This window comes from Gracilinanus agilis, chromosome 2, assembly GCF_016433145.1.
Source record: "Gracilinanus agilis isolate LMUSP501 chromosome 2, AgileGrace, whole genome shotgun sequence".
NCBI lineage: Eukaryota > Metazoa > Chordata > Mammalia > Didelphimorphia > Didelphidae > Gracilinanus > Gracilinanus agilis.
Window position 1 is genome coordinate 276,699,001 of NC_058131.1, and position 12,834 is coordinate 276,711,834.

General features: G+C 42.1%; 1 protein-coding gene across 2 annotated transcripts in view; it reads left to right on the top strand.

Annotated features, from left to right (window-relative positions):
* BRD3 (bromodomain containing 3) overlaps nt 1–12,834 on the top strand; it is a 50,083-nt gene that overhangs the window by 16,479 nt on the left and 20,770 nt on the right. For both annotated transcript variants that reach the window (XM_044663946.1, XM_044663945.1), the window contains exons 2-6: nt 758–1,072; nt 2,474–2,611; nt 3,931–4,078; nt 5,866–6,080; nt 11,993–12,364. In XM_044663946.1, the coding sequence (XP_044519881.1) occupies nt 872–1,072; nt 2,474–2,611; nt 3,931–4,078; nt 5,866–6,080; nt 11,993–12,364 (1,074 nt within the window). In that variant the 5' untranslated portion in view covers nt 758–871. The remainder of the gene's footprint in view (nt 1–757; nt 1,073–2,473; nt 2,612–3,930; nt 4,079–5,865; nt 6,081–11,992; nt 12,365–12,834) is intronic.

Sequence of the window (12,834 nt, forward strand, 5' to 3'; positions counted from 1 at the left end):
TCCCAGTATATAAGGGAGGTGAAGCTCAGCTAGTCAGTTGCCTGTGTAGTACTGTGAATGTCTATATTTCTACTATAGCTCTGCCTGTATTTCATTGACTATGTAGATCGGTTTTAAAATTTTCTACCTGTAAACATTTTTTTAAATTGCTACAATCAAGAAAGGTTTAGATTTCAGTGGAAACCAATCATCTTCCAACAAGTAGGTAGCAGGGGAAGTTTTAGCTTGGTGTCTAAGTGAGCATTAGTTAGAAGGCACCAGGTAACAATATCTCCCAGAATGCTTCTCTGCCACCTGCCGCCTAATCATCTTAATGCGGTTGCATTTTCACTCTCTCTCAATATCAGTTGGACACGTGACCTGGGCACATTTTATCTTTTATAAACACTTGTATTTCTTTGCACTCCTAATTTTCTTTTTAAGCCATCTTTTGAGAGAGGTCACCACATGACAGATGAGGGTTGAAAAAAACAAACTTTACAGACAAATGGTGACTGGAATGTGCTCTAAGGTAACAAAGTTGCTAAGAGGCTGGTTTTTGGTTTTTTTTTTGGTGGGGGGGTGTTGTTTTTTGTTTTTGTTTTTACTCTAGCCTGTCACATGGGTGAATTGACACAATCAGGCCCTTGAATGGGGACAAGCTTACTGTCTTTCCCAGGTCACATGAAGAATAGTAGTAGAGCCACCCAAAATCTTTAGAGATGTTAGCACCCAGTGTCATCAGTTTGTTTCTTTATTATTCTTCCTATTGATACAGGTTGCATGGTTGGGCCCTGGAAATGGGATGTCAATCCTATTCGGGGAGCATAAAGAAAGAAAGAGAATCTCCTAGCTGCTGCTGTGACAGTAAGTGAGATAGAGACTTCAGAAAATGTCGACGGTAACATCAGCGATTCCGGCTCCTCAGGGCCCTGTGAATCCGCCCCCCCCAGAAGTCACCAACCCCAACAAACCTGGGAGGAAGACCAACCAGCTGCAGTACATGCAGAATGTTGTGGTGAAAACTTTGTGGAAGCACCAGTTTGCTTGGCCCTTCTATCAACCAGTAGATGCAATTAAATTGAATTTACCTGTGAGTATGCTCTTCTTTAAATGTTTTGAGCCTTGATCTAGATAGCAGGCCACCCACGCCCTTCCAGAATCCCCCTGTAGCTGCCTGCCTGGTTGGGGAGCGCTAGATCTGGAATCGGTAGGAGAGGGTTCAGGGCCCAGCTCTTAATAACTGTGCGTCATCTTGGGGGAAAATCATTTCATTTGTCAGTTTCCTCAATGGAGATGATAATCCCTGCTCTCCCTGTTTCCCAGGGTTATGGTGAGGTTCAGAGGAGATAAGGAAGCTATAGGAAACTCTGAATTTAAGACCAGCTAATATCTTTCCTCCCCGTAAGCCTTCTGATGCTCATTGTGGTGTGGAGGTGATCTTGGACTTCCAAGGGCCATGCTTGGGGCTGTAGGTTCTGGCAAGTCCTGTGAAACCAGAAAGGATTCTAGCAGAGTGGCCCTGAGAACTGTCCTAGTTAAGTTCAGAGAGGGTCATCACCAGGTTGTCAGCAAGGAGAATTTTGTGGGAAATATAAGACTACACATTGAGGGCAGCTGGGTGGCTCTGGGGATGGAGAATCGGGCGTAGTGGCGGGAGGTCCTGGTTTCAGATCTGGCCTCAGACCCTTCCTAGCTGTGTGACCCTGGGCAAGTCACTTAACCCCCATTGCCTAGCCGTTACCACTCTTTTGCCATTGGTTCTAAGACAGACAGTAAGGATTAAACAACAACAACAACAACAAAAACCACTACACACTAAGTGTGTTATAGGGGTTAAAGTGTGTATTAATGGAGGGAATGAACCATTAAAGAAAGTTCAGATGCTAGAAATATTGATGTGTAATATGACTTCATCTTCTTGGAGAAGATGCTTTGTTTCGTATTTCATTTTGATCAACAAACATCCTGAGGCCTTAACTGCCAGCATCCATTGAAAACCAAACATTAAGGCTCTCTTAGATAAGGGCATCCTCATTGCATAGCATTTGTAGATCTACATATCATTTCTTATTTTGTGTGCCATGAGAGATCTTCTTCTGGCACTTGCGTGAATTAGGGTTCATTTTCTGCCTGTCTAACCAATCTTGATTCTTTAAAAAAATTAGTCTCTGCCTTTCCATCACCTGTGTCCAAAGAAAGCATTATCTTTCTGTATGGGGGGTAAAAAGAGCATAAACTCTTTCCCCTAAAGTCAGGAATTCTCAGGCCTTTTTTAGCATAGTGGCTAGACTTGGTAGAAGTAGACAGCTGTTTCCATCCCTTTAGTTACTTGAAATCTCTGATTTGATCTGCCAATGATAGGAGTCCCAAAAGTTCTCAGATGCACCCATGTGTTGGAGACCAGTAAATTGCCAAAAGAGGGAGTTACAATGGGCTTTATATTTTTTAGAGGACATGTAAAGAACTAACACCTTTAAAATCTTTCCCATAGGATTATCATAAAATAATTAAAAATCCAATGGACATGGGGACTATTAAGAAGAGACTGGAAAACAATTATTATTGGAGTGCGAGTGAATGTATGCAGGATTTCAACACAATGTTTACAAATTGTTATATTTATAACAAGGTAAAGGATTGGACTTTTTTTTCTTCTTTTTTATAGTGGTAGCACTATGTGAGAAATACCAAGCCTTTTGGCTTTTATCTTTTGATGAGGGATAATTTACCCTTCCAAAGTGTCCTCTTGAAATGACATGAAATACCACTTAGGAGTAACCACATTGCTTTATTCTGCTCCAATTTCTTGGTTTGAAGCTTTTTTGGTGTTGAAAGAGCAAATGTATGGGTAAAGTGATATATCCCAGTGTTGCTAGTGAGTCAGAGCCCAGATCAGAGAATAACCTCTTTAATTCTAGCTCTTCAGGACTTGATCTGGTAATAGCCAATGTCATTACCTCCTTGGAGTCATCCTCACAGAGTAGCTCTGGATGAACCGTGACTCTTATTTGCTGGAAGCAGAGCATATTCTCCCTTGGTCTGCTTGTGCTACTGATATTTTTTTTCCCAATGCAGCTCTTGTACCCTTGCCCTCATTATTCACTCATCTGAGCCCCCACCAAATTCCAGTTTTCAGAAATAGTTATTTTGGTGGAACTGTGAGCTGATCCAACCATATTGGAGAGCAATCTGGAATTATACCCAAAGAGTTATAAAACTGGGTATACCTTTGGACCCAGCAATACCTCTATTAAGTTCATTTCCTAAGGTCATCAGGAAAAAAGGAAGAAAACCTTTATGTTCTAAAATATTTATAGTAGCTCTCTTGGTGGTAGTAAAGAAGTGGAAATTGAAGAGATGCCCATCAGTTGGGGAATGAGTAAACAAGTTGTGGCATATGATTATAATGGAATATTATTGTACCATAAGAAATGACAAATAGATTAATTTTTAAAAAATCGAAAGACCTGCGTGAAATTATGGGGAGAATCAAGAGAACATTCTATACAGCAACAGAAATATTGTTTGAAGAGGGATTTGTGTATGTCCACCTCCAGAGAAAGAACGGATAAATAGAAAAAATCAAGACATAGTTTTATAGGTACATCTATCTTTTTTGTAAAATGATGACTTCTCTCATAGAGGGAAAAGAGTACCTTGGGTATTTTAATGTAACAAAAAAAAATTTAGATTAAAAAAAAGTATTGAGGTAAATTGAATAGCCTTGGAGTCAGAACAAGAATTATCAGTGTTAATTATCGACTTTGTTTCCCTACCTCCATTTGATTACATTACCTTGTTGAAAGAGCCTGCTTCCTGAATTTTTATCTGTTTCTCCTGACCTTGAGATATATTTTTATGAGAAACTAAGATTTAGTAAATAGGAGTTACCAAAACAAAAATAATTGTGTTTAAGCATTGATGCCAGTCCTTGTTCTGTTTCTCCAGCCCACAGATGATATAGTCCTCATGGCCCAGGCCCTAGAGAAAATTTTTCTGCAGAAGGTAGCCCAGATGCCCCAAGAGGAAGTGGAATTATTACCACCAGCTCCAAAGGGCAAAGGTCGAAAACCAGCAGCAGGAGCACAGAGTACAGGTAACTGGGGGGTGTAGAATTGCTATCACCTGGTTTATCCTTTGGAAATTTGGAACAAAAAAATTGACATCCTATTGTTCCCAAAGTAGCCTTACAATGAGAGTGATCCTATTTTTTTAATCTCTTCTCTTTGGTCTCATGCTAACCTATCTATGGAACAGATCATTGCTGCTGCAGGACAAGCAAAACACCCTTTAAACATCCCATCAAAAACATCATGATCCCTAGCACAGTGTCATGTCCATACTTGGCAAATGGTGAATGAAAAGCAATGAATTTATGAATGAGTTTGTGCAGTAAAATATCTTAGTGGTTTAGGCTTTCCTCTCTTGTAGGGATGAGTGTTTTTTTTTTTAAAAACAAGTAATTTTGATGAATGGAACACACTACTCCTGACGGCCCTGGGGGGGAGGAGGAGAGGGGGGAAATGTGAAAGGTAGCATGGTGTAGGACCCCTTTATGCTTAAAAATTATTGAGGAACCTCCCTCCCCAAGAACTTTTGGTTTTCTGGGCTATATCTGTCAGTGTTTACTGTATTAAAAATTATAATGTCTTGGTATTATTATGAAAATGATTTTGACCTTGCAGACCCTCTGAAAGGGTCTTGGAGATTCCCAAGAACCCCAGGACCACACTTGAAGAACTGCTGATGTAGTGGAAGGAATGCTGGACTTGGAGTTAGGAAGACCTGGGTTTAAATCCTTTGATGCTTAATATTATGAGAGCATGGGCAAGTCAGTTTCTCTAAGCCTCGGTTTCCTCATCCTAAAAGAGGAATAATAATAGCACCTACTTCACAGAGTTGTTATGAAGTTGTTATGAAGATCAAATGAGATATTTTATGCAAATGGTTTTTCAAACTGTAAAGCACTTTTAAAAACCCTTCAAAAACTTTTATCTTAAATCTGATGTGTGTGGGAAATGAAAGGTACTGCCTCTCCTCAATTGTCCTTCATTTGCCAACAAGATTGAAGGGAGGAGGGAGGAAGGGCAGAAGCTATATTAACCAGATGTGCAGTGTTCTGAGCCTTGGTGGCCCTGAGTGATTTATGAATTGAGACCCCAAGGGAATGGACACTGAGAAGAAAGACCTGCTTGGTAAGAGTTTGACTGTGCTGTTGTCATCCAGGTTATGGCAGAGTTCCCCAACTTAGGCTTTGCATAAACTAGTGATTTTAGTTGAAAAGATACATAGAGGGGGCAGCTAAGTGTGGCTCAATAGATTGAGAGCCAGGCCTAGAGACAGGAGAATCCTGGGTTCAAATCTGGCCTCAGATATTTTCTAATTGTGTGACCCTGGGCAAGTCACTTAAATTCGCTAGCCTAGCCCTTACCACTTTTCTGACTTGGAACCATTACTTCATATTGATTCCAAAATGGAAGGTAAGAGTTTAAAAAAAATTAAAAGAAAATATCCATAGAGAATTCACTCCTTCTGATCTGTTGCAGAGTTTATCACCATGCTTATTCACTTGCCATTATTGAGTACCTTCTGCATGCAAAAAAAGGCACTTGGTCCTTTTCTCTATGAGCCAACAGACTTGGAAGAAATAGCCCAAGGAATTATAATATGAGACACTCCATAAGAGCCATGGGAGTAGTGTAGGCAAGAATGTTCTAAGGATTCAGAGTGGAGAGTTCACTTGTAGCTAGAACGATGGAGGAAGCTTCATGGACTGAGGTCAAGTTTTAAATATAGCAAGTTCAGGGTGGTTCCTAATTGGATTTGGTTGAGGGAGGAGAGCAGATATCAGATGTATTTATCTTTCTTTATCTTGCTTTCAAGGAGCACAGCAAGCAGCAGCCGTGTCCTCTGTTTCCCCACCGACTCCCTTTCAGAATGTCCCTCCCGCTGTCTCCCAGACGCCAGTGATTGCAGCAACTCCAGTGCCAACCATCACTGCAAATGTCCCATCTGTCACGGTCCCTCCCACTGTGGCCCCACCTCCTCCTGCCACTCCCATCATGCCTGTGGTTCCGCCAACACCACCCGTAGTGAAGGTAAGCAGAAGCTACCCCTTCGCCAGGCCCAGCAGTAGCTTCCCTGGTGCTGCACCCTGTAGGCATTTGAGGGTGGCCAGGCTCGCCAAGGAAGAATTACAACCTCGGCATCTGGCTGCAGACTCGAATGCCTTGGGTGATCTCACATCAGTCACTGATGTGGTCTTATTTTTTTTTCTCTCTGCCTAAAAAAAAAAATGTGCCATTAATATCAATATCTCCTGCCAGGGTAGGAGAATTGATTAATTCAGTCTCCCAGATAAGATCAACTCACTAAAATTTCTTCTGGTGTGCCAGCCCTTTCCCACAGTAAATCAGTGTTACAATATGTCATATCAGTGGCAGTGAGGAGCAGCAGCCTGAAAAGTGGCTAATTGGAACTTGAATACATGTTCCATTTTTATTAAAAATTTTTTTTATTTAAGCCCGATGTCTTTCAGGGCCGACCTGTTTCTATTCAGGCACTCGGCACATAGTCTTTGCTTTATTTATTTGCCTGATGGGAAAACTGTTGGTGTGCTTTGAATGAAACTGGAATTTGTCATTTGATTTTTTGGCTCATCATTTGTCTTAGATTCCTGTTGGGTAATGAACAACTTTGTGGATCACCGAATTGACTCCTTGAAGGCATTATACTTTCTTATATAAAGCAGGTGGCTATGGGAACAGGATATCAAGTCAAGAATATAGTCTTCGTAAAAGAAGGGAGGATTCATGACCAGATAATCAATCCAGTGCCATCTTCACTTAAAGGAAAAATGGTTCTTTTGTAATAGAACAGTGTAGATGAGTCAATCAGCAAGTATTTCTTAAGCACTGGGGAGCCACAGACAGGCAAAGACAAGCCACTACCCTCAAAAAGTTTATAGTCTATGTGGAAGACAACATGTAAATATAGAGGCACCTACAGGATACAGACAGAGTAGATGGAAGGTGAGCTCAGAGGAGAAGACACTGTTTGGGTGGGGGGATGGTGGGTGGAAGAGGGGATTGGAAAGGGGATACAGTGACAAGAGTAGTAGAAGCCCTTGCTCTGCTGCCTTACTAGCTAAGAGGATCTTGGGGAGGTTCTTTCATCTTCCTGATCTACTATTTATCTATAAATCAGACTCTGGTCCTTTAATGCTTTTAGAACATTTGCTCCATAAAAACCTTGGAGCTTATATAGTATGTGCATTATCATCATTATTATTTTGGACTGTATTTGGGATTTCTTCTATCTAGGAAACTCCTGGTGGGGAAATTCCCTCCACTGATGTATAGGTACCTTTTTTTTTTGCTGCAGATATATATATATATATATATATATATATATAATTTTTTAAGCCCTTACCTTTTGTCTTAGAATCTACACTAAGTATTGACTCCAAGGCATAAGAGTGGTAAGAGCTAGGCAATGGGGGTTAAGTGACTTGCTCAGGGTCACACAAGTAGGAAGTGTCTGAAGCCAAATTTGAATCTAGGACCTCCTGTCTATGCCTGGCTCTCTATCCTCTATAGTCTTATTGGCCAGAGTACCTAGAGGCTATATGCCTTAGCCAGGGTTACAGAACCTGTTATATTTGGATTTGGGAATGAAACCAGATCTTTTTTTACTTCAAGGTCAGCTCTCTAACCATACCAACATAGCTGCCAACATTATTACTTCTCCTTTTACAGATAGGGAAACTAAGCCTCAGAGAAACAAAATGCTTCTTGATTACCTTCTGCATGCAAAGACAGGCACTTGACCTCTTTCTCTATGACCTGACAGACTTAGAAGAAATAAATGAGTATAAGAATTATAATACAAGGCAATGAATAAGGGCCACAAGTGTAGAACAGACAAGAATGTTCTAAGAATTCAGAGTTGGGGAGAGTTCACTTCTGGCTAGGCTTATTATCTAGGAAGCTTCGTGGACAAGGTCAGGTTTTGAACTACAGCAAGTTCAGTTTGGTTCCTGTTACTTTGCTCCTAAGTAATGAACAGTTCCATGGTTTACTGAATTGACCCACTGAAGATTTTATGCCTCCTTATGGTAAAGCAGGTGTCGATGTGAACAAGGCGTCAAGTTATATAGTCTTTGTAAACGAAGGGAGAAATGGGGGCATCTAGGGACTTGGTGGATAGAGAGCCAGGCAGAGATGAGAGGTGCTGGGCTTAAATCTGGCCTTAGACACTTCCTAGCTGGGTGACCCTGGGCATGTCACTTAACCTCCAGTTGCCTGGCCCTTGACACTCTTCCGCCTTGGAACCAGTGCACTGTATGGATTCTAAGACTGTAGATAAGGGTTTAATTAAAAAAGGGGAGCAGTAGAAAAGGCAAGATGACCCAAAGTCCAGTGCTGTCTTCATTTAAAGCAAAAATGGTCCTTTTGTAATACAATAGGGCAGTTACCATGCTATGAAGTGTGAGTGCCAGGGCTCAAATTCATGACTGCTGAGTCCAAACCAACAGTTTTTCTCTTACACCCTTTTGCTCTTCTTCCTCCTCTTCCTCCTAATATATGCACTACCTCCTTCATGGGGTTGTTATGCCAGGATAATACCTTGTAATCTGTAAGGCTTGATAGAAACGTGAAAAAATAATCATCTTCATCCTTAATATCACTGTAGTTGCTTGTAGTGATAATGCAATTCAATATTCATTTATTACTGCCTACTTGTTCCTGGCTTACAATTTAATAAAACTACTGGTTCAGGCCAAAATGAATGTTCTGGTATGGTGCTAGGTGACACGAGGGCTACGGAGAAGCAGAAGGACATCCTTGGCTCTTGGGAGCCTACTGAGTTGGAAAGAGCTGCTTACTATAGAACTTTGGGGCTGGCTGGAAACACAGTCAAGGAGGACTCAGATATAGGGTGATAGTCCTTCTGGCCACCTCATCTACCCAATGACACTCAGTACTCCAAAGTAGGCATAAACCAACTTTTAGGTTTAAAAGACATCAAAGGAAATAGATGTCTAAAGTGTTGGGGCATATGGTGGCTCAGTGTATAGAAAGCCAAGCCTGGGGATAGGAGGTCCTGGGTTCAAATCTGGCCTTAGATACTTATCTATATGACTGGGCAAGTCACCTAACCCCAGTTGCCTACCCTTTATCACTTCTCGATTTTTAAAAAAGTGTTAATGCTTTGTCCTATAGGAGAGGGTAGCCACTCTTTAGCCAATTAATAATACTTAAGTTTACTTATTTACTACATGTAAAACAAATGTTGGGGGGGGGGGGTTTGTAAGCTTGGTTAACCGCTTTCCCCTGGATCTTCAGTTGATAGTATTCAGAATTCTTAAATACTGCTTTTCCAGCAATTTATCTCTAAGCTGCAGTCTGTAGACATTTGAGGACTGTTGACTGCTTTGGCAGAACTACAAACTTTGCAGGCCTCCAGTTTCACCTGTTCATACTTTTTGCTGCAAAAGAAAAAAACAAAAATACCTCACCCAAATGAAAAAGAACTTTTAACATTTGTAATTTGGTTGTTTGGGTTGAGGAAACCAGTGAGGAAAGTCACAAGGAAATTTTATTTTATTTTTTCAATTTCAGTTTTATTTTGAATTAAACAAATAACTAACAAACACAAACGTTTCCATACATAAAGGACAGAAAAGAGGATTGCCTATGAAAACATGAACTCTCCCACATCCAGCTTCTTTCTTTTTCTAAAATATAGAACAAAGGTCATTAGTTTCAAAACCCCTTGAAACTTCTGCTCTATTCCATGCCTTATTTTGAGATATTTCATTGATACCCTTTTTTCCCCCTTTCCCTTTTTCCATTTTTGCATCACTCCTCCTTTCAATGCTCCCTCCTCCAAAAAATAGGGAGGAAACTTTTCCTTCACAAGGAAGTTATTAATGTGCTATATGCATGGTCACATGATAAACCTGCATAGTAAAAATGACCAGCTTAGAAGCATCTCAAGGATTCTAGAAGACTCCAGCTCGTCCACAGACCATCCTTTGAGAATCATTGCAGAATACCTCTTGCCTGAGTTCCTAGCCTGAGATTAGGGAACCACTCAGTTGTTCATTGCTGTCATTGTTCAAGGCTTCCCATGATCTGATCCCTCTCAAACTTTGAACATTGGGCAGAACCAAGATGGCGGCTTAGTAGCAGTGAAAGCTGGAACTGCTCTGACAATCTTTTTAAAAAGTGCCTCAAAATGATAGGAATCAAAAATCAAACTGTGAACCTTTCTTTCTGCTACTCCCTTCTATAATCCCTCCACTCCAGACAGTCCAGTTGGGCCATCATACTGTACTCATCCTACATGTATATGGCTCTCTTTGGACTATTGCCCATTCCATTTCACTTTCCTCATTCCTCCCCATCTATTGGACCCTCAATTCAAGTCCTGTCTCCTCCCTGAAGCTTTCCCCAATTGGGCCATTGTTTGGTGATGGCTTGCTTTGGAAGTGTCTGCATCACTCATTTGATATTATCTCGTATTATTAATTCTTTTATAACAAAAATAATATGAGAAATAGTTTTATAACAAAAATAATAAGAGTTGACAACTCTTATAGTGCTGGGCTTCACAAGCACTGTCTCACTTGAGAATCACAATCCTGTCAGGTAGATATTGCAAGTGTTATTATCCCCATTTTACAGTTGTGGAAACTGAGGCTTGGAGTAGGGAAGTAGCTTTTCAAGGATGAGGTACCTAATAGCTATTGGAAGTGAGATTCCAACATAGTTCTCTCTGGTCCCCAAGTCCAGGATCTGTAGTTATCATAGATTTAGAGCTAGAGGGAACATTAGAGGTCATTTAGTCCAACTTACCTCATTTTTACAGATGAGGAAACTGAGGCCCAGAGAGGTTAATGACTTGCTCAAGGTCACAGGTAAGTGGCAGAGGCAGGAACCCCAGTCCTCCGATACTCCACTCTTCTGTAACACACTATTGATGTCTCTTTCCCCTAACTAAACTAAAAACTCTTTGATGGCAGAAACTGCTTCTTTATGCCCCCAACACAGTATTCTGCATATGGGAGGGGATCGTTCATTCATTCAACGGATATTTAATAAGCATTTATTTATGCATCAGGACCCTGGGCTAAGTGGTGTTGGGGGATAATAATGACAATAACTTTACATACAGTATAGCTTTTTGGTCCTTATTAACAACCCATCTGGACCCTGCTCTTATATAATTCATCTAAGAGCTGGTGAGAGAGAAGAAGCTTGGTGAGCCTTCCTAGCTGTTCAGACATAGGCTCCAATTTCTAGGGGAGTTCCAGAGATTCCATTGGGGCTTTTCGAGAGACAGAGAGAATGAGAGAGACAGAGACAGGAAGAGAGGGAGAGGGAGATGAGAGGGGGGAGAGAGAGAAGAAGAGAGAGAGTGATCTGATCATGTTTGAACTCATTGGGGTGGGGGGAAGGTGGATCAATGGAAAGAGGGTTGTGTTTGGAGTCAGGAGACCCATGTTCCAATCTCAGCTCTGCCCTTAGAACCTCTGTGACCTTGCGTAAATGTCTTAATGAATGAAAAAGCACTTCTCGAGTACTGACTGTGTATCAGACACCCTGCTAACTGACCTCTGGGGATACAAATAGAAAAGCAGGACAGTCCCTGCTCTCCAGGAGCTCGTGCTATCATAAGAGAGAGGGTGCAGTTGCAAGGCCGATGCAAAGACCCAAAGGACCTGAAGATGCAGTGACTGGGCAGCAACTGCCCACTCGCTCATCCGAGTGCTTTAAGTAGGCACATCTACCTCGCACACCAGAGAGGGGCCTTGGGAGCAGTCAGGCCAGCAGCAGTGGGAGGAGAGAGGAAGCAGGAATTTTCACAGGTGTAAAATAAGGGGTTTGGATTAGGTCCCGTCCCAGATCCTTTCCAGCTGTGATCCCATGGCCTTTGTCCTACTGGTAACATTGGTTGTCGCCAGTGTTCACGAGTCCTTCCTTTCTTTTCTTACTTGTTTCAGAAAAAGGGAGTGAAGAGAAAAGCAGATACGACCACGCCGACAACCTCAGCAATCACCGCCAGCCGGAGCGAGTCGCCCACCCCGCTGTCAGACCCGAAACAGGCCAAGGTGGTCGCCCGACGAGAGAGTGGAGGCCGACCCATTAAACCACCAAAGAAAGATCTCGAAGATGGGGAAGTCCCCCAGCACGCGGGGAAGAAGGGCAAACTCTCAGAGCACCTCAAGTACTGTGACAGCATCCTCAAAGAGATGCTTTCTAAGAAACATGCTGCCTATGCCTGGCCGTTTTACAAGCCTGTGGATGCAGAGGCTTTGGAACTCCATGATTATCACGATATTATCAAACACCCCATGGATCTCAGTACTGTTAAAGTATGTGCCACGTCTAACGTGTGTCTAGCCCAGTGGAGCTCTCTGACCTTTTAGGCAGCTCCATGGGGTGGGTCAATTTTAGGAAAGGGCATCTCGAACCTCCCAGAGATCTCTGCAGAAAGGATTGCTTTAGGCTTCCTTGGGCTGGAAGGGACCACCGACAGCCCATTCCCTGCACCCAAACCATACCGGGCAGTTGGTTGGTGATCTCGTTTCCCCACAACCCTGTTCTTTGACACTGTCGAACCCCATGTCCTTCCTGAGACCTCAGCTGAATTAGCTGCTTTGACAGCTTCTTGCTCTGACCGTCGGCTGTTGTTATACTTCATGCCGGCAGGAAAGAACATGGCCTAAGAATTATAATGCAAGACCGAGGGTTCGAGGATGCAGGGTGCCAGTGTCACTGGTTGGCCGTATGACGCTGGGCACTATGTCTCAGTTTCCCCCTCTGCTAACACAGGGATAAATGA